The following is a 26,888-nucleotide window of genomic DNA, read 5'->3' as shown; positions in this document are numbered from 1 at the left end:
CTCGTTTGTCCTGCGCGGCACCCCCCCCGACTGCGCTTTGAGATCCTAATTGATCAATTTCAAAGGCATGAGCAGCCTCGGACACTTCCTGGTTCATTTCCAGACCCTCTAATGACCACCTGGAATACCCCAGGGTGTACAAACATTATGGATGGCGTGAATTTGGCACTTTCGCCATGTGACCTTTTTATTCATGCACAATTCAAGTCAAACATGATTTAAAGAGCACTAGTTTAAAGTGTCAGTTTGGCCCCCTTTCAACAGTCTAAATCTGCCCTGTCCTGTCAGGATCAGATAAAGACCAATCAGAAGAGCAGGTGGGTGTAAAACAAGTCTCATGTTTGTTTGTTCACGCACCCCCCCCCCCCCGGTTTCCCCACCTGCTGTATCCGTCTCCTTCCTCTCAGGTTGTTCCCGAGCTCGTCTCACAGCGGGGGGTCCACAGATGGTAAATAAATACTTCGCCCCTGCTTCTGTGTTAGTTCAGTACCCAGACCGCAATTGATGATAAAAATCCCACTCTCGGATCGGCTGGGGGGTATAACTGACCCCCGGTTTAGTGTTTAACACACACCTGTTTAACACACACCAGTCAAACAAGCCTGAAAGGTGTCCACAGGTGTGTTTGACTGTCCCCGTCCTTCCACTGTTTCTGTCCAAAACAATCCCGTCGCCTTTGAACCACCTTTTGAAGCCGTGGATGGGTTTGGGTCACGGGATGTCAAGGTTCACCAGTAATGCAGTAGCATCTGCTAGGTTTCAGCACCAGGGTGCCTTAAAATTCTTATTCAGGTTTTTTTTAAATTATTATTTATTTATTTATTTACTGCCAAAGCCGAGCCATTTCTTGTGGTGTAGGTTTAACTTGCATCTTGCTACTTTAGCGGTGGGAAAATGGCGTCAGTGTCTGGCCAGTGTGTCCGGGCATAACATTGTAAATCGATCAGAGCACCATCTCTCAGTTTGACAGGTTAATCCCAGGCTGTTCCCCCTGTTTTGTGTCGTGATAATGCAATAAGAAATGAATACTAAAAGTTTAATAAAGTCTTTTTCCGCCAATCGCTTGGTCTGAGAGGCTCGCTGCCGGCATTGCTGACCACCTGAGAGGAAGACTGAGGCGGATGTTGGGCATGAAATCACTTCCTGCCCGCTGTCTGAATTTAGCTTTGTTTACATAGTAGGCTCAGGGTCTCCCAACACAATAGGGACAGCTCTCAGCGTGTTTGCTCGATGACAACAAGCATTGAAATGTGTTCTCTTTCTCCCTCCCGTAGCCTCCAAGGTGAGCGCCATCGGTTCTATGTGGCTCTCCTCACAGTCCTGCTGCATGCTGGGATATTTGCGATGGTGCACAAGAACGTGTTTCTGAATTTATTCTCAAAAGTTACAGATGCTTAATTGCAGTCTGAGGATGAAATAAAGACCTGCTGCTGAAGGACATTATAGGCAAGTTTTTGAAACATCAAATTAAAGTGGCAGAGCTGAATAACTTTATGTCCAGAGTGGAACAAACCAGTTATATGTGAATATGTTTATTTTTGCTGATTAGATAGCCTAGAATGAGTTCCAAAGATCCATTTTAGCCCAACAACTGAGTCATTTTGCATCATACAAAACCTTTAGAGTTAAATTAAGGCAGCGTGACTATTCAATTATTTTTATTGTATTAAATGTTCTTTTCACATTAATGCAAACCTGTCCATTGTTAACAGTCTGTGTGCATTTTTAAAAAATCGTGTCTGTGATTTATTTGTTTAGTAATGTTTATATTGCTGAATGGACAATTGTTGAATTTAAATTGGACCCATAATATAAAATGTCTTTTTTGTGGTTTTCCAGGTGTTAAAGAGTAATTATTTTACCTAAAATGAAGGTAACAGTGAAACAGAGAAGGGATCTGGCTTCATAAGAAATGTCTGCCACCTTTTTGATCTCAGCCTCTATGGCATCTGTTTTTGTCTTTTTGTTTTTATCCTATTTGAGTTTCCATTACCTAGTAGTGGAATTCCTGTAATTTGATCATTTATCTTCCACTTACCAAGAAAACCAACAATTTAAGGAGTGTACAGGCTAAAGTGACCAGCTCCCCCTGGTGGTAACAAAGGGGATAATTGTAACAAGTAACAAGCATCACTTGTGATAGTAGCAGTTACCAGGTTTATCCTGGTTTAAATATACTTACTATCATCCATCCCCCCTCCCACAATTGTCCAGTTTTATCCCAACCTTCTTTCTGAAGATCCTCTTATCAGTCACTTCACAGGAATGTGCTTTGGCCCTTGTTTTCTATAAGTGTCCATTCATACCTCTACATAAGGCGGGTTTTAAGACAAGTGAGGGGGAGTTGGGGGTCAGTGCCCTCTGTTCATGATGAGATTAGAGTCATGACCTGTTCTCTCTGCTTTCCCTCAAACCTGACACACCCACAAATGAAATCTCCTCTTCCTCAACCGCAGAGGAACTTTGATTTGAAATTCAAACATCCAGGAATATGAATTCTAGTAGTGTTTATAAAAGAAAAACTAAAAAAAAAACGTGGGAACAATACTCCCAGCATGTGCTGACTAGATCTTTTCCCGCTTTTTAAAAATTATTATTAAAACTTAAACTTGTTAGACTCACTGCATCACTCTGACATAAGATAAATGAATCCTTCCTGGAGTTGAAACGCCAAACGCTAAAGCGCCACTGCTCCTTTCGCTGTGCGCTGCTGCCCTCTGCTGGTAAACGCTGGTGCTTTCACTCACTCATTGCTTTCTGCTACAGTATTTGAAAAAAACAAACATTAAAACTACAACTCCTAATTTCTGCTTTCAAACAGCTAAAAATTGACAAAATGTATGCATAATATTTAAAGTGGCCACTGATCAATACTTTTGACACTACTCAAAAGTTGCGTGTCCTACTTCCGGATCCAAAGATCCTATATAATTTTCACTACAGAAAATTTCCTGTCGCAGGAAGACTCAGGAGTTCCTTGGCGCTCCTTCTTTTTGTCCATCTCGAAATAAAAGACTATTGGATTATGAAAGCGAGGGTCTTTTATCTGTCGCTGCTTATGTTTTGGACTCTCAGCACAGTGAACACCTTTGATCCATTAACTGTTGCGCTTCTTGTAGGTGCTGGGTCCACACTGGCACCACTGGCCTGGGTAACCTGGGGCCATTTCAACGAAAGATGTGATTCCACATGGATTCACTTCAACGAACCAGGTGAGAATGTCTGGTTTGGGGGTGGGGGGGGGGGTCGCATTTGCAACTCGAGGAATTCGCGTTCATAGTCAAAAGTGAAAGTGACGAAAATGTCTGAATTTTTTCATATTTCATATTTAGTTCATAGTTCATATGTCATCCTAATTGGAGCAAATAACCCCGCAACCGGATGATCCATTTGTATCTCCCTTAACCTCATTGGAATTTCCTTAAGTCGAATAGCCTACTAAATTACTACTAAAAATGATTACTAAATTACCACAACCGCACCTCTTCCTGTCTGTGACGGGGTAGAGGTGGCGCCTCCAGAAACTTCATATGGGTGACCAGATGGGGACACTTAAAATCGTGGGGTGGCCCACCAAAACTAAAAGCCATAATTTCAGGATGTCGTTATACTGTTGTAGTTAACCGGCCAGTAGAAAACTATCAGAAAGGCTTACAGAAATGCCTCCTTTTATCATTTGGTTTGTTGTGTTATATTTAGTGTTATTAATGATCAGATGTTTTTTGAATTACCGCTGCATTTACAAGCCTGTGGAGCATTCTAGAGATGCACCTCTACTGCTGCTCTTCCTTTGCACTTTTTATGCAGACCTTTTACCCTGTAACTGTACCCTTTGCTGTTACAACACTGCAAATTTCCCCCTTTTTTGGGATGAAGAAAGGATCATCTCAACATAAACAGATATTGTTTGAATGAGTTCGTTCTTATATTATATAGCAAAAACAGCCCATGACCCATCCATCTGTGTTCTTCAGGTCTCCGTTCTGACCTGGAAAACAAGCTGGTGGGACAACACATCGCCTCTCCCATCATCTTCAAGGCTGTGGCTGGATTCATGAAAAACCCCCACCCCAGAAAGCCCTTGGTGCTGTTTCTGCAGGGATCCACTGGCACAGGGAAGAACTTTGTTGCTCAGATGATCGCCAACAACATTTACAAAAAGGGAAATGTCAGTCAGTTTTTTCACGTCTTCACGTATCAACTTGACTTCCCGCATCAAAGTCAGATTGAGACGTACAAGGTAGGAACGAGAGGATGGGCGTTGAGATTTTGGATCTGCAGCAGCTATTTTATTTTTTTTAAAAATGTTTTTCAGTCTCAGTTGCAGCAGTGGATCAAAGGGAACGTCTCTAGGTGCGCCCACTCCATATTCGTCTTTGATGAGGTCGATAAGCTACACCCTGGCTTGTTTGACAGTATCTATCCATACCTGGATCACCACAACCAGCTGCAGGGAGTTTCATACAAAAACGCCATCTTCATCTTCCTCAGGTGAAAGGAGAAGTCTTATGTCACTGTTTATTTAATCTTGAATCGATAAAATTAAATAGATATCCTCTTCTTAGCAATGCCGGAGCGTCCGACATAACAAAGATAGCTTTAGATTTCTGGCAATCTGGGCGAACTCGAGAAGACATTAAACTGAAAGACCTGGAGAAAGTGATCTCCCAATCAGCATTTAACGACAAAAGTGAGTTGCCTTTCTGTTTGGCTGGAAATGTATTGTGGTTTTTTAACACGCAGCAAGTTTCTTTCTTCTGATTTCTCCCAGTGGGGGGCTTGTGGCACTCCCCGTTGATCGATAGGAACCTGGTGAACTTCTACGTCCCGTTTCTGCCTCTGGAGTACAAACACGTTCTTCAGTGTGTTTTTGCTGAGATGAAAGCTCGGAACTTAAGTACAAATGGAGACATTGCAAAGCAGCTGGCGGATGATTTAGTGTTTTATCCTAATCCAATGCGAGTGTTCAGTGCGCAAGGGTGCAAGACCATTCACGCTAGGTTAGACTTCTACATATAAATAAAACCTTATAGTGAAAAGGGTTGGAAGTCTCTTTTGCATAATGGTTTGAATGGACACTTGAATTGTTTCTATAGTTTACTGGAAACAAAATTTAAAGGAAGAATAAACAGTGTTGCAAATATAATGATGATGCTTAAAATTTTAATTAAATTCAAATTTATAAAATGACTGCAAATAAAACAAAATTAGTCAAACTCCACTTTGACTGTTATCTTCAATAATAGCATTTATGGTTTTGGTTTTGCTTGTCCGTTATTAATCTACGTTGAGACAGACTGTTTACCTGGGATGGTCGGACAGATGTCCCCTCACGACTGTCGGGAGGGGGAAAAAAATCAAAGAAAAATCTGAGACCAATAACTGTTAAATACAGATTATAAAATCGTCACAAATGTATTGGCAATTAGATTAAAAATAGGAATAACTGAAATAATAAACTCGACACAATCTGGTTTTCTTTAAGGAAGATCTCCCCACAACAATATCTGCCTGGTTCTGGCTCTTATTGATCTTATGCAACATGCTAATGCCTCTTTCTACCCTGAACATTGCATCGCGCCTTTGTTGTTGACTTAAACACTGCAGGACCTTATTTATTTATTTATTCTTATTTCTTTTCACCAGGGAAACCAATATAACAGCTCAACAATCACAAATATACATTTCTGACATTCAAAAACAAATCAGTGACCAGTATAGCCACCTTTCTTTGCAAACACACTCAAAAGCCTGCCATCCATGGATTCTGTCGGTGTTTTGATCTGTTCACGATCAACATTGCGTGCAGCAGCAACCACAGCCTCCCAGACACTGTTTTCCCTCCTTGTAAATCTCACATTTGATGAGGGACCACAGGTTCTCTGTGGGGTTCAGATCAGGTGAACAAGGAGGCCAGGTCATTAGTTTTTCTTCTTTTAGGCCCTTTCTTGCCAGCCAGGCTGTGGAGCACTTGGATGCGTGTGATGGAGACTTGTCCTGCATGAAAATCATGTTTTTCTTGAAGGATGCAGACTTCTTCCTGTACCACTGCTTAAAGAAGGTGTCTTCCAGAAACTGGCAGGAGGACTGGGAGTTGAGCTTTAATCCATCCTCAACCCGAAAAGGCCCCACAAGCTCATCTTTGATGATACCAGCCCATATCAGTACCCCACCTCCACCTTGCTGGCGTCTGAGTCGGACTGGAGCTGTCTGCCCTTTACCGATCCAGCCACGGGCCCATCCATCTGGCCCATCAAGACTCACTCTCATTTCATCAGTCCATAAAACCCTAGAAAAATCAGTCTTGAGATATTTCTTGGCCCAGTCTTGACTTTTCAGCTTGTGTCGTGTTCAGTGGTGGTCGTTTTTTAGCCTTTCTTACCATGGCCATGTCTCTGAGTATTGCTCACTTGTGCTTTTGGGCACTCCAGTGATGTTGCAGCTCTGAAATATGGCAAAACTGATGGCAAGTGGCATCTTGGCAGCTGCACGCTTGACTTTTCTCAGTTCATGGGCAGTTATTTTGCGCCTTGGTTTTTCCACACGCTTCTTGCGACCCTGTTGACTATTTTGAAGGAAACGCTTGATTGTTTCAATGTATTTTAATTATAACAGAAAATGGCAAAAATGACAGAATGCATAAAATAAATGAAAGCAGATACACATGGGGGTGTGAACACCTTCATCTTCTGCTGGATTCAAAGAGTGTTTGCATTTTTTACATTTTTAAAAAGGATGCAAATAATTTGAACAGTCTGAAATTATTAAAAATATTGAATTACAATCGTAATGGAAAAACTCATTTTAGGATCCCACAATTATGTTGTGAATTACTTCAGCATAAAAAAATCCCCCAAAACTAAAAGCCATTAGATACATAGAACATTTTTTCCAGGACAACTTCTGCATTTATGAAGCCCCGTGATTTCAGGAAACAGTCTTCTTCAGACCAGTGGCCCAAAAGGAGCCTCTGGGTTTAGGATTAGGGGAAGGGAATGGGTTTACTCTTGGTGGAACGGCCGAGGGGAGGGGTCCAGAGCCGGGCGGCAAGGCAGAGGTACCGATGAGGGGCGAGCGGCAGACGAGTCGAGGCCAGGCAGAGGAGTCGAAGCCGGGGAAGCAGATTATAGCTGGAGCCACGGAGGCAGAGTGCGTGGTCGGAGACAGGAAGCAGGCAGGTTTCCTGGGGAACAGGCGAGGCGGGCAGGATGAAGACAGGCAGGTCTGGGATGAGCTGCAGCGGAGCCAACAGGTGAGTGGAGTTGGCCTGATGAGGTGGGAGTGGCTGACAGGTAGAGTGGAAAACTACTGAGGGCAGGAAGCAAGGAAAAGTGTTGGGGTTCACTTTTTCCAAAATTGTAGAATCCTGCTCCAGACCCCTTTCTTCTTCTTCTTTTTCTCCTTCTTTTCAATGTAGTTCTGATGAAAGGAGGAATTGGTTTTAGTTTTCACATCCACACATTTAAACTTCCAAAACCAGGAGTGACGGGACAAACAAATCTGCGGCTGCTTACCCAAAGCTGCTGGAAGTTCTCTTGGAAGCGCTCAGTTTCCTGCTTCCTCTCCTCCTCTTGCTGTTTGCGCAGGGTCTCTTGTTCGTGGAGTTTCTCCTCCAGCTCTGACTGGTGTTTTCTCCAGCGCTGAGCTTCGGTCTGCCAGGACTCGATCAACGTGGTCAGCTGCTTCTTCAAGCAGTCGTCCCTCTCTTCCCTCATCCCTCTCTCAAGCTGCTGTCTCAGCTTCTCCTCTCTCTCACGCATCTCACGCTGGTCCTTCTCTCTCTCCTCCAAGAGCTTCCTCTGGAATTCTTCCTGCACGCCAATGAGCCTCTGCCTCATCCACGCCTCCATCTGCTGTTCTTTTTCTGAGAATTGCAGTTTCAGAGCCTCCTCGTTCTTGGAGAGCTCTACGTGGTCTCCGTGCTCCGGACTCTGGTGGCTGTCATTGGTTCCACTGCGCAACTTCTCCTCCAGATCAGAGCACTTGTCTTGGCTGACTGTGAGATCAGCCCTTGCCTGGTTCAGCTGGGTCAGGGCGTCCATATGAGCCACTGTTCTTATCTGGCGCCTTTTGGTGCTCCGGCTCAACTGCTCGTCCTTCTCAGCCAGCTGTTCTTTTAGCTGCCTGACTTCATGCTGAAGCTCCGTCACTGACCTCAGCAGCTTTTTGTTCTCTTCCTGTATCTTCTCCATTGGTCTTCCTGTTCTTACTTTTTTGTTTAAAATGTAGATCACTTTAGCAGCTTCTGTTATGTTATTCTGTTATGCTGTTTTACTAACACAAGTAGATAGTTTAAGTATATAAGGATTTATGTTTAGGACTAGAGTTTTAGTCTTTGGTGTTGTGCCTTTAATGTCCTTTTTTGTCAGGCTTTGACAAGGCTTTATGGTTTTGTCAGGCTTTAAAAGTTTTAACCGTTCATCATCAGAGCACATCAAAGACAGTGTTCTGTAGAACCAGCCAATGGAACAGCAGCACTACAGGGAGTGCAGAATTTTTAGGCAAGTTGTAATTTTGAGGATTAATTTTATTATTGAACAACAGCCATGTTCTTAATGAACCCAAAAGACTCATTAATATCAAAGCTGAATATTTTTGGGAGTTGGAGTGGGGCTTTTTTAGTTTTAGCTACTTTAGGAGGATATCTGTGTGCAGGTGACTATTACTTTGCGCATAATTATTAGGCAACTTAACAAAAAACGAATATATACCCATTTCAATTATTTCTTTTCACCAGGGAAACCAATATAACAGCTCAACAATCACAAATATACATTTCTGACATTCAAAAACAAATCAGTGACCAGTATAGCCACCTTTCTTTGCAAACACACTCAAAAGCCTGCCATCCATGGATTCTGTCGGTGTTTTGATCTGTTCACGATCAACATTGCGTGCAGCAGCAACCACAGCCTCCCAGACACTGTTTTCCCTCCTTGTAAATCTCACATTTGATGAGGGACCACAGGTTCTCTGTGGGGTTCAGATCAGGTGAACAAGGAGGCCATGTCATTAGTTTTTCTTCTTTTAGGCCCTTTCTTGCCAGCCAGGCTGTGGAGCACTTGGATGCGTGTGATGGAGACTTGTCCTGCATGAAAATCATGTTTTTCTTGAAGGATGCAGACTTCTTCCTGTACCACTGCTTAAAGAAGGTGTCTTCCAGAAACTGGCAGGAGGACTGGGAGTTGAGCTTTAATCCATCCTCAACCCGAAAAGGCCCCACAAGCTCATCTTTGATGATACCAGCCCATATCAGTACCCCACCTCCACCTTGCTGGCGTCTGAGTCGGACTGGAGCTGTCTGCCCTTTACCGATCCAGCCACGGGCCCATCCATCTGGCCCATCAAGACTCACTCTCATTTCATCAGTCCATAAAACCCTAGAAAAATCAGTCTTGAGATATTTCTTGGCCCAGTCTTGACTTTCCAGCTTGTGTCTTGTTCAGTGGTGGTCGTTTTTTAGCCTTTCTTACCATGGCCATGTCTCTGAGTATTGCTCACTTGTGCTTTTGGGCACTCCAGTGATGTTGCAGCTCTGAAATATGGCAAAACTGATGGCAAGTGGCATCTTGGCAGCTGCACGCTTGACTTTTCTCAGTTCATGGGCAGTTATTTTGCGCCTTGGTTTTTCCACACGCTTCTTGCGACCCTGTTGACTATTTTGAAGGAAACGCTTGATTGTTTCAATGTATTTTAATTATAACAGAAAATGGCAAAAATGACAGAATGCATAAAATAAATGAAAGCAGATACACATGGGGGTGTGAACACCTTCATCTTCTGCTGGATTCAAAGAGTGTTTGCATTTTTTACATTTTTAAAAAGGATGCAAATAATTTGAACAGTCTGAAATTATTAAAAATATTGAATTACAATCGTAATGGAAAAACTCATTTTAGGATCCCACAATTATGTTGTGAATTACTTCAGCATAAAAAAATCCCCCAAAACTAAAAGCCATTAGATACATAGAACATTTTTTCCAGGACAACTTCTGCATTTATGAAGCCCCGTGATTTCAGGAAACAGTCTTCTTCAGACCAGTGGCCCAAAAGGAGCCTCTGGGTTTAGGATTAGGGGAAGGGAATGGGTTTACTCTTGGTGGAACGGCCGAGGGGAGGGGTCCAGAGCCGGGCGGCAAGGCAGAGGTACCGATGAGGGGCGAGCGGCAGACGAGTCGAGGCCAGGCAGAGGAGTCGAAGCCGGGGAAGCAGATTATAGCTGGAGCCACGGAGGCAGAGTGCGTGGTCGGAGACAGGAAGCAGGCAGGTTTCCTGGGGAACAGGCGAGGCGGGCAGGATGAAGACAGGCAGGTCTGGGATGAGCTGCAGCGGAGCCAACAGGTGAGTGGAGTTGGCCTGATGAGGTGGGAGTGGCTGACAGGTAGAGTGGAAAACTACTGAGGGCAGGAAGCAAGGAAAAGTGTTGGGGTTCACTTTTTCCAAAATTGTAGAATCCTGCTCCAGACCCCTTTCTTCTTCTTCTTTTTCTCCTTCTTTTCAATGTAGTTCTGATGAAAGGAGGAATTGGTTTTAGTTTTCACATCCACACATTTAAACTTCCAAAACCAGGAGTGACGGGACAAACAAATCTGCGGCTGCTTACCCAAAGCTGCTGGAAGTTCTCTTGGAAGCGCTCAGTTTCCTGCTTCCTCTCCTCCTCTTGCTGTTTGCGCAGGGTCTCTTGTTCGTGGAGTTTCTCCTCCAGCTCTGACTGGTGTTTTCTCCAGCGCTGAGCTTCGGTCTGCCAGGACTCGATCAACGTGGTCAGCTGCTTCTTCAAGCAGTCGTCCCTCTCTTCCCTCATCCCTCTCTCAAGCTGCTGTCTCAGCTTCTCCTCTCTCTCACGCATCTCACGCTGGTCCTTCTCTCTCTCCTCCAAGAGCTTCCTCTGGAATTCTTCCTGCACGCCAATGAGCCTCTGCCTCATCCACGCCTCCATCTGCTGTTCTTTTTCTGAGAATTGCAGTTTCAGAGCCTCCTCGTTCTTGGAGAGCTCTACGTGGTCTCCGTGCTCCGGACTCTGGTGGCTGTCATTGGTTCCACTGCGCAACTTCTCCTCCAGATCAGAGCACTTGTCTTGGCTGACTGTGAGATCAGCCCTTGCCTGGTTCAGCTGGGTCAGGGCGTCCATATGAGCCACTGTTCTTATCTGGCGCCTTTTGGTGCTCCGGCTCAACTGCTCGTCCTTCTCAGCCAGCTGTTCTTTTAGCTGCCTGACTTCATGCTGAAGCTCCGTCACTGACCTCAGCAGCTTTTTGTTCTCTTCCTGTATCTTCTCCATTGGTCTTCCTGTTCTTACTTTTTTGTTTAAAATGTAGATCACTTTAGCAGCTTCTGTTATGTTATTCTGTTATGCTGTTTTACTAACACAAGTAGATAGTTTAAGTATATAAGGATTTATGTTTAGGACTAGAGTTTTAGTCTTTGGTGTTGTGCCTTTAATGTCCTTTTTTGTCAGGCTTTGACAAGGCTTTATGGTTTTGTCAGGCTTTAAAAGTTTTAACCGTTCATCATCAGAGCACATCAAAGACAGTGTTCTGTAGAACCAGCCAATGGAACAGCAGCACTACAGGGAGTGCAGAATTTTTAGGCAAGTTGTAATTTTGAGGATTAATTTTATTATTGAACAACAGCCATGTTCTTAATGAACCCAAAAGACTCATTAATATCAAAGCTGAATATTTTTGGGAGTTGGAGTGGGGCTTTTTTAGTTTTAGCTACTTTAGGAGGATATCTGTGTGCAGGTGACTATTACTTTGCGCATAATTATTAGGCAACTTAACAAAAAACGAATATATACCCATTTCAATTATTTCTTTTCACCAGGGAAACCAATATAACAGCTCAACAATCACAAATATACATTTCTGACATTCAAAAACAAATCAGTGACCAGTATAGCCACCTTTCTTTGCAAACACACTCAAAAGCCTGCCATCCATGGATTCTGTCGGTGTTTTGATCTGTTCACGATCAACATTGCGTGCAGCAGCAACCACAGCCTCCCAGACACTGTTTTCCCTCCTTGTAAATCTCACATTTGATGAGGGACCACAGGTTCTCTGTGGGGTTCAGATCAGGTGAACAAGGAGGCCATGTCATTAGTTTTTCTTCTTTTAGGCCCTTTCTTGCCAGCCAGGCTGTGGAGCACTTGGATGCGTGTGATGGAGACTTGTCCTGCATGAAAATCATGTTTTTCTTGAAGGATGCAGACTTCTTCCTGTACCACTGCTTAAAGAAGGTGTCTTCCAGAAACTGGCAGGAGGACTGGGAGTTGAGCTTTAATCCATCCTCAACCCGAAAAGGCCCCACAAGCTCATCTTTGATGATACCAGCCCATATCAGTACCCCACCTCCACCTTGCTGGCGTCTGAGTCGGACTGGAGCTGTCTGCCCTTTACCGATCCAGCCACGGGCCCATCCATCTGGCCCATCAAGACTCACTCTCATTTCATCAGTCCATAAAACCCTAGAAAAATCAGTCTTGAGATATTTCTTGGCCCAGTCTTGACTTTCCAGCTTGTGTCTTGTTCAGTGGTGGTCGTTTTTTAGCCTTTCTTACCATGGCCATGTCTCTGAGTATTGCTCACTTGTGCTTTTGGGCACTCCAGTGATGTTGCAGCTCTGAAATATGGCAAAACTGATGGCAAGTGGCATCTTGGCAGCTGCACGCTTGACTTTTCTCAGTTCATGGGCAGTTATTTTGCGCCTTGGTTTTTCCACACGCTTCTTGCGACCCTGTTGACTATTTTGAAGGAAACGCTTGATTGTTTCAATGTATTTTAATTATAACAGAAAATGGCAAAAATGACAGAATGCATAAAATAAATGAAAGCAGATACACATGGGGGTGTGAACACCTTCATCTTCTGCTGGATTCAAAGAGAGTTTGCATTTTTTACATTTTTAAATAAGGATGCAAATAATTTGAACAGTCTGAAATTATTAAAAATATTGAATTACAATCGTAATGGAAAAACTCATTTTAGGATCCCACAATTATGTTGTGAATTACTTCAGCATAAAAAAATCCCCCAAAACTAAAAGCCATTAGATACATAGAACATTTTTTCCAGGACAACTTCTGCATTTATGAAGCCCCGTGATTTCAGGAAACAGTCTTCTTCAGACCAGTGGCCCAAAAGGAGCCTCTGGGTTTAGGATTAGGGGAAGGGAATGGGTTTACTCTTGGTGGAACGGCCGAGGGGAGGGGTCCAGAGCCGGGCGGCAAGGCAGAGGTACCGATGAGGGGCGAGCGGCAGACGAGTCGAGGCCAGGCAGAGGAGTCGAAGCCGGGGAAGCAGATTATAGCTGGAGCCACGGAGGCAGAGTGCGTGGTCGGAGACAGGAAGCAGGCAGGTTTCCTGGGGAACAGGCGAGGCGGGCAGGATGAAGACAGGCAGGTCTGGGATGAGCTGCAGCGGAGCCAACAGGTGAGTGGAGTTGGCCTGATGAGGTGGGAGTGGCTGACAGGTAGAGTGGAAAACTACTGAGGGCAGGAAGCAAGGAAAAGTGTTGGGGTTCACTTTTTCCAAAATTGTAGAATCCTGCTCCAGACCCCTTTCTTCTTCTTCTTTTTCTCCTTCTTTTCAATGTAGTTCTGATGAAAGGAGGAATTGGTTTTAGTTTTCACATCCACACGTTTAAACTTCCAAAACCAGGAGTGACGGGACAAACAAATCTGCGGCTGCTTACCCAAAGCTGCTGGAAGTTCTCTTGGAAGCGCTCAGTTTCCTGCTTCCTCTCCTCCTCTTGCTGTTTGCGCAGGGTCTCTTGTTCGTGGAGTTTCTCCTCCAGCTCCGACTGGTGTTTTCTCCAGCGCTGAGCTTCGGTCTGCCAGGACTCGATCAACGTGGTCAGCTGCTTCTTCAAGCAGTCGTCCCTCTCTTCCCTCATCCCTCTCTCAAGCTGCTGTCTCAGCTTCTCCTCTCTCTCACGCATCTCACGCTGGTCCTTCTCTTTCTCCTCCAGGAGCTTCCTCTGGAATTCTTCCTGCACGCCAATGAGCCTCTGCCTCATCCACGCCTCCATCTGCTGTTCTTTTTCTGAGAATTGCAGTTTCAGAGCCTCCTCGTTCTTGGAGAGCTCTACGTGGTCTCCGTGCTCCGGACTCTGGTGGCTGTCATTGGTTCCACTGCGCAACTTCTCCTCCAGATCAGAGCACTTCTCTTGGCTGACTGTGAGATCAGCCCTTGCCTGGTTCAGCTGGGTCAGGGCGTCCATATGAGCCACTGTTCTTATCTGGCGCCTTTTGGTGCTCCGGCTCAACTGCTCGTCCTTCTCAGCCAGCTGTTCTTTTAGCTGCCTGACTTCATGCCGAAGCTCCGTCACTGACCTCAGCAGCTTTTTGTTCTCTTCCTGTATCTTCTCCATTGGTCTTCCTGTTCTTACTTTTTTGTTTAAAATGTAGATCACTTTAGCAGCTTCTGTTATGTTATTCTGTTATGCTGTTTCACTAACACAAGTAGATAGTTTAAGTATATAAGGATTTATGTTTAGGACTAGAGTTTTAGTCTTTGGTGTTGTGCCTTTAATGTCCTTTTTTGTCAGGCTTTGACAAGGCTTTATGGTTTTGTCAGGCTTTAAAAGTTTTAACCGCTCATCATCAGAGCACATCAAAGACAGTGTTCTGTAGAACCAGCCAATGGAACAGCAGCACTACAGGGAGTGCAGAATTTTTAGGCAAGTTGTAATTTTGAGGATTAATTTTATTATTGAACAACAGCCATGTTCTTAATGAACCCAAAAGACTCATTAATATCAAAGCTGAATATTTTTGGGAGTTGGAGTGGGGCTTTTTTAGTTTTAGCTATTTTAGGAGGATATCTGTGTGCAGGTGACTATTACTTTGCGCATAATTATTAGGCAACTTAACAAAAAACGAATATATACCCATTTCAATTATTTATTTTCACCAGGGAAACCAATATAACAGCTCAACAATCACAAATATACATTTCTGACATTCAAAAACAAATCAGTGACCAATATAGCCACCTTTCTTTGCAAACACACTCAAAAGCCTGCCATCCATGGATTCTGTCGGTGTTTTGATCTGTTCACGATCAACATTGCGTGCAGCAGCAACCACAGCCTCCCAGACACTGTTTTCCCTCCTCGTAAATCTCACATTTGATGAGGGACCACAGGTTCTCTGTGGGGTTCAGATCAGGTGAACAAGGAGGCCAGGTCATTAGTTTTTCTTCTTTGAGGCCCTTTCTTGCCAGCCAGGCTGTGGAGCACTTGGATGCGTGTGATGGAGACTTGTCCTGCATGAAAATCATGTTTTTCTTGAAGGATGCAGACTTCTTCCTGTACCACTGCTTAAAGAAGGTGTCTTCCAGAAACTGGCAGGAGGACTGGGAGTTGAGCTTTAATCCATCCTCAACCCGAAAAGGCCCCACAAGCTCATCTTTGATGATACCAGCCCATATCAGTACCCCACCTCCACCTTGCTGGCGTCTGAGTCGGACTGGAGCTGTCTGCCCTTTACCGATCCAGCCACGGGCCCATCCATCTGGCCCATCAAGACTCACTCTCATTTCATCAGTCCATAAAACCCTAGAAAAATCAGTCTTGAGATATTTCTTGGCCCAGTCTTGACTTTCCAGCTTGTGTCTTGTTCAGTGGTGGTCGTTTTTTAGCCTTTCTTACCATGGCCATGTCTCTGAGTATTGCTCACTTGTGCTTTTGGGCACTCCAGTGATGTTGCAGCTCTGAAATATGGCAAAACTGATGGCAAGTGGCATCTTGGCAGCTGCACGCTTGACTTTTCTCAGTTCATGGGCAGTTATTTTGCGCCTTGGTTTTTCCACACGCTTCTTGCGACCCTGTTGACTATTTTGAAGGAAACGCTTGATTGTTTCAATGTATTTTAATTATAACAGAAAATGGCAAAAATGACAGAATGCATAAAATAAATGAAAGCAGATGCACATGGGGGTGTGAACACCTTCATCTTCTGCTGGATTCAAAGAGTGTTTGCATTTTTTACATTTTTAAATAAGGATGCAAATAATTTGAGCAGTCTGAAATTATTGAATTACAATATTAATGGAAAAACTCACTTTAGGATCCCACAATTATGTTGTGAATTACTTCAGCATAAAAAAATCCCCAAAAACTAAAAGCCATTAGATACATAGAACATTTTTTCCAGGACAACTTCTGCATTTATGAAGCCCCGTGATTTCAGGAAACAGTCTTCTTCAGACCAGTGGCCCAAAAGGAGCCTCTGGGTTTAGGATTAGGGGAAGGGAATGGGTTTACTCTTGGTGGAACGGCCGAGGGGAGGGGTCCAGAGCCGGGCGGCAAGGCAGAGGTACCGATGAGGGGCGAGCGGCAGACGAGTCGAGGCCAGGCAGAGGAGTCGAAGCCGGGGAAGCAGATTATAGCTGGAGCCACGGAGGCAGAGTGCGTGGTCGGAGACAGGAAGCAGGCAGGTTTCCTGGGGAACAGGCGAGGCGGGCAGGATGAAGACAGGCAGGTCTGGGATGAGCTGCAGCGGAGCCGACAGGTGAGTGGAGTTGGCCTGATGAGGTGGGAGTGGCTGACAGGTAGAGTGGAAAACTACTGAGGGCAGGAAGCAAGGAAAAGTGTTGGGGTTCACTTTTTCCAAAATTTTAGAATCCTGCTCCAGACCCCTTTCTTCTTCTTCTTTTTCTCCTTCTTTTCAATGTAGTTCTGATGAAAGGAGGAATTGGTTTTAGTTTTCACATCCACACATTTAAACTTCCAAAACCAGGAGTGACGGGACAAACAAATCTGCGGCTGCTTACCCAAAGCTGCTGGAAGTTCTCTTGGAAGCGCTCAGTTTCCTGCTTCCTCTCCTCCTCTTGCTGTTTGCGCAGGGTCTCTTGTTCGTGGAGTTTCTCCTCCAGCTCTGACTGGTGTTTTCTCCAGCGCTGAGCTTCGGTCTGCCAGGACTCGATCAACGTGGTCAGCTGCTTCTTCAAGCAGTCGTCCCTCTCTTCCCTCATCCCTCTCTCAAGCTGCTGTCTCAGCTTCTCCTCTCTCTCACGCATCTCACGCTGGTCCTTCTCTTTCTCCTCCAGGAGCTTCCTCTGGAATTCTTCCTGCACGCCAATGAGCCTCTGCCTCATCCACGCCTCCATCTGCTGTTCTTTTTCTGAGAATTGCAGTTTCAGAGCCTCCTCGTTCTTGGAGAGCTCTACGTGGTCTCCGTGCTCCGGACTCTGGTGGCTGTCATTGGTTCCACTGCGCAACTTCTCCTCCAGATCAGAGCACTTCTCTTGGCTGACTGTGAGATCAGCCCTTGCCTGGTTCAGCTGGGTCAGGGCGTCCATATGAGCCACTGTTCTTATCTGGCGCCTTTTGGTGCTCCGGCTCAACTGCTCGTCCTTCTCAGCCAGCTGTTCTTTTAGCTGCCTGACTTCATGCTGAAGCTCCGTCACTGACCTCAGCAGCTTTTTGTTCTCTTCCTGTATCTTCTCCATTGGTCTTCCTGTTCTTACTTTTTTGTTTAAAATGTAGATCACTTTAGCAGCTTCTGTTATGTTATTCTGTTATGCTGTTTTACTAACACAAGTAGATAGTTTAAGTATATAAGGATTTATGTTTAGGACTAGAGTTTTAGTCTTTGGTGTTGTGCCTTTAATGTCCTTTTTTGTCAGGCTTTGACAAGGCTTTATGGTTTTGTCAGGCTTTAAAAGTTTTAACCGTTCATCATCAGAGCACATCAAAGACAGTGTTCTGTAGAACCAGCCAATGGAACAGCAGCACTACAGGGAGTGCAGAATTTTTAGGCAAGTTGTAATTTTGAGGATTAATTTTATTATTGAACAACAGCCATGTTCTTAATGAACCCAAAAGACTCATTAATATTAAAGCTGAATATTTTTGGGAGTTGGAGTGGGGCTTTTTTAGTTTTAGCTACTTTAGGAGGATATCTGTGTGCAGGTGACTATTACTTTGCGCATAATTATTAGGCAACTTAACAAAAAACGAATATATACCCATTTCAATTATTTCTTTTCACCAGGGAAACCAATATAACAGCTCAACAATCACAAATATACATTTCTGACATTCAAAAACAAATCAGTGACCAGTATAGCCACCTTTCTTTGCAAACACACTCAAAAGCCTGCCATCCATGGATTCTGTCGGTGTTTTGATCTGTTCACGATCAACATTGCGTGCAGCAGCAACCACAGCCTCCCAGACACTGTTTTCCCTCCTTGTAAATCTCACATTTGATGAGGGACCACAGGTTCTCTGTGGGGTTCAGATCAGGTGAACAAGGAGGCCAGGTCATTAGTTTTTCTTCTTTTAGGCCCTTTCTTGCCAGCCAGGCTGTGGAGCACTTGGATGCGTGTGATGGAGACTTGTCCTGCATGAAAATCATGTTTTTCTTGAAGGATGCAGACTTCTTCCTGTACCACTGCTTAAAGAAGGTGTCTTCCAGAAACTGGCAGGAGGACTGGGAGTTGAGCTTTAATCCATCCTCAAGCCGAAAAGGCCCCACAAGCTCATCTTTGATGATACCAGCCCATATCAGTACCCCACCTCCACCTTGCTGGCGTCTGAGTCGGACTGGAGCTGTCTGCCCTTTACCGATCCAGCCACGGGCCCATCCATCTGGCCCATCAAGACTCACTCTCATTTCATCAGTCCATAAAACCCTAGAAAAATCAGTCTTGAGATATTTCTTGGCCCAGTCTTGACTTTTAAGCTTGTGTCGTGTTCAGTGGTGGTCGTTTTTTAGCCTTTCTTACCTTGGCCATGTCTCTGAGTATTGCTCACTTGTGCTTTTGGGCACTCCAGTGATGTTGCAGCTCTGAAATATGGCAAAACTGATGGCAAGTGGCATCTTGGCAGCTGCACGCTTGACTTTTCTCAGTTCATGGGCAGTTATTTTGCGCCTTGGTTTTTCCACACGCTTCTTGCGACCCTGTTGAATATTTTGAAGGAAACGCTTGATTGTTTCAATGTATTTTAATTATAACAGAAAATGGCAAAAATGACAGAATGCATAAAATAAATGAAAGCAGATGCACATGGGGGTGTGAACACCTTCATCTTCTGCTGGATTCAAAGAGTGTTTGCATTTTTTACATTTTTAAATAAGGATGCAAATAATTTGAGCAGTCTGAAATTATTGAATTACAATATTAATGGAAAAACTCACTTTAGGATCCCACAATTATGTTGTGAATTACTTCAGCATAAAAAAATCCCCAAAAACTAAAATCCATTAGATACATAGAACATTTTTTCCAGGACAACTTCTGCATTTATGAAGCCCCGTGATTTCAGGAAACAGTCTTCTTCAGACCAGTGGCCCAAAAGGAGCCTCTGGGTTTAGGATTAGGGGAAGGGAATGGGTTTACTCTTGGTGGAACGGCCGAGGGGAGGGGTCCAGAGCCGGGCGGCAAGGCAGAGGTACCGATGAGGGGCGAGCGGCAGACGAGTCGAGGCCAGGCAGAGGAGTCGAAGCCGGGGAAGCAGATTATAGCTGGAGCCACGGAGGCAGAGTGCGTGGTCGGAGACAGGAAGCAGGCAGGTTTCCTGGGGAACAGGCGAGGCGGGCAGGATGAAGACAGGCAGGTCTGGGATGAGCTGCAGCGGAGCCGACAGGTGAGTGGAGTTGGCCTGATGAGGTGGGAGTGGCTGACAGGTAGAGTGGAAAACTACTGAGGGCAGGAAGCAAGGAAAAGTGTTGGGGTTCACTTTTTCCAAAATTTTAGAATCCTGCTCCAGACCCCTTTCTTCTTCTTCTTTTTCTCCTTCTTTTCAATGTAGTTCTGATGAAAGGAGGAATTGGTTTTAGTTTTCACATCCACACATTTAAACTTCCAAAACCAGGAGTGACGGGACAAACAAATCTGCGGCTGCTTACCCAAAGCTGCTGGAAGTTCTCTTGGAAGCGCTCAGTTTCCTGCTTCCTCTCCTCCTCTTGCTGTTTGCGCAGGGTCTCTTGTTCGTGGAGTTTCTCCTCCAGCTCTGACTGGTGTTTTCTCCAGCGCTGAGCTTCGGTCTGCCAGGACTCGATCAACGTGGTCAGCTGCTTCTTCAAGCAGTCGTCCCTCTCTTCCCTCATCCCTCTCTCAAGCTGCTGTCTCAGCTTCTCCTCTCTCTCACGCATCTCACGCTGGTCCTTCTCTCTCTCCTCCAAGAGCTTCCTCTGGAATTCTTCCTGCACGCCAATGAGCCTCTGCCTCATCCACGCCTCCATCTGCTGTTCTTTTTCTGAGAATTGCAGTTTCAGAGCCTCCTCGTTCTTGGAGAGCTCTACGTGGTCTCCGTGCTCCGGACTCTGGTGGCTGTCATTGGTTCCACTGCGCAACTTCTCCTCCAGATCAGAGCACTTGTCTTGGCTGACTGTGAGATCAGCCCTTGCCTGGTTCAGCTGGGTCAGGGCGTCCATATGAGCCACTGTTCTTATCTGGCGCCTTTTGGTGCTCCGGCTCAACTGCTCGTCCTTCTCAGCCAGCTGTTCTTTTAGCTGCCTGACTTCATGCTGAAGCTCCGTCACTGACCTCAGCAGCTTTTTGTTCTCTTCCTGTATCTTCTCCATTGGTCTTCCTGTTCTTACTTTTTTGTTTAAAATGTAGATCACTTTAGCAGCTTCTGTTATGTTATTCTGTTATGCTGTTTTACTAACACAAGTAGATAGTTTAAGTATATAAGGATTTATGTTTAGGACTAGAGTTTTAGTCTTTGGTGTTGTGCCTTTAATGTCCTTTTTTGTCAGGCTTTGACAAGGCTTTATGGTTTTGTCAGGCTTTAAAAGTTTTAACCGTTCATCATCAGAGCACATCAAAGACAGTGTTCTGTAGAACCAGCCAATGGAACAGCAGCACTACAGGGAGTGCAGAATTTTTAGGCAAGTTGTAATTTTGAGGATTAATTTTATTATTGAACAACAGCCATGTTCTTAATGAACCCAAAAGACTCATTAATATCAAAGCTGAATATTTTTGGGAGTTGGAGTGGGGCTTTTTTAGTTTTAGCTACTTTAGGAGGATATCTGTGTGCAGGTGACTATTACTTTGCGCATAATTATTAGGCAACTTAACAAAAAACGAATATATACCCATTTCAATTATTTCTTTTCACCAGGGAAACCAATATAACAGCTCAACAATCACAAATATACATTTCTGACATTCAAAAACAAATCAGTGACCAGTATAGCCACCTTTCTTTGCAAACACACTCAAAAGCCTGCCATCCATGGATTCTGTCGGTGTTTTGATCTGTTCACGATCAACATTGCGTGCAGCAGCAACCACAGCCTCCCAGACACTGTTTTCCCTCCTTGTAAATCTCACATTTGATGAGGGACCACAGGTTCTCTGTGGGGTTCAGATCAGGTGAACAAGGAGGCCATGTCATTAGTTTTTCTTCTTTTAGGCCCTTTCTTGCCAGCCAGGCTGTGGAGCACTTGGATGCGTGTGATGGAGACTTGTCCTGCATGAAAATCATGTTTTTCTTGAAGGATGCAGACTTCTTCCTGTACCACTGCTTAAAGAAGGTGTCTTCCAGAAACTGGCAGGAGGACTGGGAGTTGAGCTTTAATCCATCCTCAAGCCGAAAAGGCCCCACAAGCTCATCTTTGATGATACCAGCCCATATCAGTACCCCACCTCCACCTTGCTGGCGTCTGAGTCGGACTGGAGCTGTCTGCCCTTTACCGATCCAGCCACGGGCCCATCCATCTGGCCCATCAAGACTCACTCTCATTTCATCAGTCCATAAAACCCTAGAAAAATCAGTCTTGAGATATTTCTTGGCCCAGTCTTGACTTTCCAGCTTGTGTCTTGTTCAGTGGTGGTCGTTTTTTAGCCTTTCTTACCATGGCCATGTCTCTGAGTATTGCTCACTTGTGCTTTTGGGCACTCCAGTGATGTTGCAGCTCTGAAATATGGCAAAACTGATGGCAAGTGGCATCTTGGCAGCTGCACGCTTGACTTTTCTCAGTTCATGGGCAGTTATTTTGCGCCTTGGTTTTTCCACACGCTTCTTGCGACCCTGTTGACTATTTTGAAGGAAACGCTTGATTGTTTCAATGTATTTTAATTATAACAGAAAATGGCAAAAATGACAGAATGCATAAAATAAATGAAAGCAGATACACATGGGGGTGTGAACACCTTCATCTTCTGCTGGATTCAAAGAGAGTTTGCATTTTTTACATTTTTAAATAAGGATGCAAATAATTTGAACAGTCTGAAATTATTAAAAATATTGAATTACAATCGTAATGGAAAAACTCATTTTAGGATCCCACAATTATGTTGTGAATTACTTCAGCATAAAAAAATCCCCCAAAACTAAAAGCCATTAGATACATAGAACATTTTTTCCAGGACAACTTCTGCATTTATGAAGCCCCGTGATTTCAGGAAACAGTCTTCTTCAGACCAGTGGCCCAAAAGGAGCCTCTGGGTTTAGGATTAGGGGAAGGGAATGGGTTTACTCTTGGTGGAACGGCCGAGGGGAGGGGTCCAGAGCCGGGCGGCAAGGCAGAGGTACCGATGAGGGGCGAGCGGCAGACGAGTCGAGGCCAGGCAGAGGAGTCGAAGCCGGGGAAGCAGATTATAGCTGGAGCCACGGAGGCAGAGTGCGTGGTCGGAGACAGGAAGCAGGCAGGTTTCCTGGGGAACAGGCGAGGCGGGCAGGATGAAGACAGGCAGGTCTGGGATGAGCTGCAGCGGAGCCAACAGGTGAGTGGAGTTGGCCTGATGAGGTGGGAGTGGCTGACAGGTAGAGTGGAAAACTACTGAGGGCAGGAAGCAAGGAAAAGTGTTGGGGTTCACTTTTTCCAAAATTTTAGAATCCTGCTCCAGACCCCTTTCTTCTTCTTCTTTTTCTCCTTCTTTTCAATGTAGTTCTGATGAAAGGAGGAATTGGTTTTAGTTTTCACATCCACACGTTTAAACTTCCAAAACCAGGAGTGACGGGACAAACAAATCTGCGGCTGCTTACCCAAAGCTGCTGGAAGTTCTCTTGGAAGCGCTCAGTTTCCTGCTTCCTCTCCTCCTCTTGCTGTTTGCGCAGGGTCTCTTGTTCGTGGAGTTTCTCCTCCAGCTCCGACTGGTGTTTTCTCCAGCGCTGAGCTTCGGTCTGCCAGGACTCGATCAACGTGGTCAGCTGCTTCTTCAAGCAGTCGTCCCTCTCTTCCCTCATCCCTCTCTCAAGCTGCTGTCTCAGCTTCTCCTCTCTCTCACGCATCTCACGCTGGTCCTTCTCTTTCTCCTCCAGGAGCTTCCTCTGGAATTCTTCCTGCACGCCAATGAGCCTCTGCCTCATCCACGCCTCCATCTGCTGTTCTTTTTCTGAGAATTGCAGTTTCAGAGCCTCCTCGTTCTTGGAGAGCTCTACGTGGTCTCCGTGCTCCGGACTCTGGTGGCTGTCATTGGTTCCACTGCGCAACTTCTCCTCCAGATCAGAGCACTTCTCTTGGCTGACTGTGAGATCAGCCCTTGCCTGGTTCAGCTGGGTCAGGGCGTCCATATGAGCCACTGTTCTTATCTGGCGCCTTTTGGTGCTCCGGCTCAACTGCTCGTCCTTCTCAGCCAGCTGTTCTTTTAGCTGCCTGACTTCATGCCGAAGCTCCGTCACTGACCTCAGCAGCTTTTTGTTCTCTTCCTGTATCTTCTCCATTGGTCTTCCTGTTCTTACTTTTTTGTTTAAAATGTAGATCACTTTAGCAGCTTCTGTTATGTTATTCTGTTATGCTGTTTCACTAACACAAGTAGATAGTTTAAGTATATAAGGATTTATGTTTAGGACTAGAGTTTTAGTCTTTGGTGTTGTGCCTTTAATGTCCTTTTTTGTCAGGCTTTGACAAGGCTTTATGGTTTTGTCAGGCTTTAAAAGTTTTAACCGCTCATCATCAGAGCACATCAAAGACAGTGTTCTGTAGAACCAGCCAATGGAACAGCAGCACTACAGGGAGTGCAGAATTTTTAGGCAAGTTGTAATTTTGAGGATTAATTTTATTATTGAACAACAGCCATGTTCTTAATGAACCCAAAAGACTCATTAATATCAAAGCTGAATATTTTTGGGAGTTGGAGTGGGGCTTTTTTAGTTTTAGCTATTTTAGGAGGATATCTGTGTGCAGGTGACTATTACTTTGCGCATAATTATTAGGCAACTTAACAAAAAACGAATATATACCCATTTCAATTATTTATTTTCACCAGGGAAACCAATATAACAGCTCAACAATCACAAATATACATTTCTGACATTCAAAAACAAATCAGTGACCAATATAGCCACCTTTCTTTGCAAACACACTCAAAAGCCTGCCATCCATGGATTCTGTCGGTGTTTTGATCTGTTCACGATCAACATTGCGTGCAGCAGCAACCACAGCCTCCCAGACACTGTTTTCCCTCCTCGTAAATCTCACATTTGATGAGGGACCACAGGTTCTCTGTGGGGTTCAGATCAGGTGAACAAGGAGGCCAGGTCATTAGTTTTTCTTCTTTGAGGCCCTTTCTTGCCAGCCAGGCTGTGGAGCACTTGGATGCGTGTGATGGAGACTTGTCCTGCATGAAAATCATGTTTTTCTTGAAGGATGCAGACTTCTTCCTGTACCACTGCTTAAAGAAGGTGTCTTCCAGAAACTGGCAGGAGGACTGGGAGTTGAGCTTTAATCCATCCTCAACCCGAAAAGGCCCCACAAGCTCATCTTTGATGATACCAGCCCATATCAGTACCCCACCTCCACCTTGCTGGCGTCTGAGTCGGACTGGAGCTGTCTGCCCTTTACCGATCCAGCCACGGGCCCATCCATCTGGCCCATCAAGACTCACTCTCATTTCATCAGTCCATAAAACCCTAGAAAAATCAGTCTTGAGATATTTCTTGGCCCAGTCTTGACTTTTAAGCTTGTGTCGTGTTCAGTGGTGGTCGTTTTTTAGCCTTTCTTACCTTGGCCATGTCTCTGAGTATTGCTCACTTGTGCTTTTGGGCACTCCAGTGATGTTGCAGCTCTGAAATATGGCAAAACTGATGGCAAGTGGCATCTTGGCAGCTGCACGCTTGACTTTTCTCAGTTCATGGGCAGTTATTTTGCGCCTTGGTTTTTCCACACGCTTCTTGCGACCCTGTTGACTATTTTGAAGGAAACGCTTGATTGTTTCAATGTATTTTAATTATAACAGAAAATGGCAAAAATGACAGAATGCATAAAATAAATGAAAGCAGATGCACATGGGGGTGTGAACACCTTCATCTTCTGCTGGATTCAAAGAGTGTTTGCATTTTTTACATTTTTAAATAAGGATGCAAATAATTTGAGCAGTCTGAAATTATTGAATTACAATATTAATGGAAAAACTCACTTTAGGATCCCACAATTATGTTGTGAATTACTTCAGCATAAAAAAATCCCCAAAAACTAAAATCCATTAGATACATAGAACATTTTTTCCAGGACAACTTCTGCATTTATGAAGCCCCGTGATTTCAGGAAACAGTCTTCTTCAGACCAGTGGCCCAAAAGGAGCCTCTGGGTTTAGGATTAGGGGAAGGGAATGGGTTTACTCTTGGTGGAACGGCCGAGGGGAGGGGTCCAGAGCCGGGCGGCAAGGCAGAGGTACCGATGAGGGGCGAGCGGCAGACGAGTCGAGGCCAGGCAGAGGAGTCGAAGCCGGGGAAGCAGATTATAGCTGGAGCCACGGAGGCAGAGTGCGTGGTCGGAGACAGGAAGCAGGCAGGTTTCCTGGGGAACAGGCGAGGCGGGCAGGATGAAGACAGGCAGGTCTGGGATGAGCTGCAGCGGAGCCGACAGGTGAGTGGAGTTGGCCTGATGAGGTGGGAGTGGCTGACAGGTAGAGTGGAAAACTACTGAGGGCAGGAAGCAAGGAAAAGTGTTGGGGTTCACTTTTTCCAAAATTTTAGAATCCTGCTCCAGACCCCTTTCTTCTTCTTCTTTTTCTCCTTCTTTCAATGTAGTTCTGATGAAAGGAGGAATTGGTTTTAGTTTTCACATCCACACATTTAAACTTCCAAAACCAGGAGTGACGGGACAAACAAATCTGCGGCTGCTTACCCAAAGCTGCTGGAAGTTCTCTTGGAAGCGCTCAGTTTCCTGCTTCCTCTCCTCCTCTTGCTGTTTGCGCAGGGTCTCTTGTTCGTGGAGTTTCTCCTCCAGCTCCGACTGGTGTTTTCTCCAGCGCTGAGCTTCGGTCTGCCAGGACTCGATCAACGTGGTCAGCTGCTTCTTCAAGCAGTCGTCCCTCTCTTCCCTCATCCCTCTCTCAAGCTGCTGTCTCAGCTTCTCCTCTCTCTCACGCATCTCACGCTGGTCCTTCTCTTTCTCCTCCAGGAGCTTCCTCTGGAATTCTTCCTGCACGCCAATGAGCCTCTGCCTCATCCACGCCTCCATCTGCTGTTCTTTTTCTGAGAATTGCACTTTCAGAGCCTCTTCTTTCTTGGAGAGCTCTACGTGGTCTCCGTGCTCCGGACTCTGGTGGCTGTCATTGGTTCCACTGCGCAACTTCTCCTCCAGATCAGCGCACTTCTCTTGGCTGACTGTGAGATCAGCCCTTGCCTGGTTCAGCTGGGTCAGGGCGTCCATATGAGCCACTGTTCTTATCTGGCGCCTTTTGGTGCTCCGGCTCAACTGCTCGTCCTTCTCAGCCAGCTGTTCTTTTAGCTGCCTGACTTCATGCTGAAGCTCCGTCACTGACCTCAGCAGCTTTTTGTTCTCTTCCTGTATCTTCTCCATTGGTCTTCCTGTTCTTACTTTTTTGTTTAAAATGTAGATCACTTTAGCAGCTTCTGTTATGTTATTCTGTTATGCTGTTTTACTAACACAAGTAGATAGTTTAAGTATATAAGGATTTATGTTTAGGACTAGAGTTTTAGTCTTTGGTGTTGTGCCTTTTATGTCAGGCTTTG

General features: G+C 45.0%; 1 protein-coding gene across 2 annotated transcripts; it reads left to right on the top strand.

Annotated features, from left to right (window-relative positions):
• The first annotated feature begins 238 nt into the window (after positions 1–238).
• LOC101078830 (torsin-1A-like) lies at positions 239–5,325 on the top strand. Of its 2 annotated transcripts, XM_029837336.1 has the most exons (6): positions 239–1,282; positions 3,120–3,212; positions 3,975–4,240; positions 4,316–4,491; positions 4,566–4,690; positions 4,772–5,325. In XM_029837336.1, exons 1-6 carry the CDS (start codon positions 1,231–1,233, stop codon positions 5,017–5,019), a joined length of 960 nt encoding a protein of 319 aa, XP_029693196.1. In that variant the 5' UTR covers positions 239–1,230; the 3' UTR covers positions 5,020–5,325. The 2 variants fall into 2 exon arrangements, with proteins under 2 accessions (XP_029693196.1, XP_003965360.3); XM_003965311.3 differs by lacking the exon at positions 239–1,282 and having other exon boundaries at positions 2,923–3,212.
• Positions 5,326–26,888: the final 21,563 nt, after the last annotated feature.

This window comes from Takifugu rubripes, chromosome 6, assembly GCF_901000725.2.
Source record: "Takifugu rubripes chromosome 6, fTakRub1.2, whole genome shotgun sequence".
Classification (NCBI taxonomy): domain Eukaryota; kingdom Metazoa; phylum Chordata; class Actinopteri; order Tetraodontiformes; family Tetraodontidae; genus Takifugu; species Takifugu rubripes.
The sequence above is the reverse complement of the archived record's forward strand: the minus strand, read 5'-3'. Positions and strand labels throughout refer to the sequence as shown.

What these genes read in the sequence shown, in the direction of transcription:
- LOC101078830 (XM_003965311.3), top strand. Translation starts at nt 3,026, where the DNA reads ATGAAAGCGAGGGTCTTTTATCTGTCGCTGCTTATGTTTTGGACTCTC. An exon ending in GCCATCTTCATCTTCCTCAG is followed by an intron (nt 4,492 to 4,565) that starts GTGAAAGGAGAA and finishes TCCTCTTCTTAG; the next exon opens with CAATGCCGGAGCGTCCGACA. An exon ending in ATCAGCATTTAACGACAAAA is followed by an intron (nt 4,691 to 4,771) that starts GTGAGTTGCCTT and finishes GATTTCTCCCAG; the next exon opens with TGGGGGGCTTGTGGCACTCC.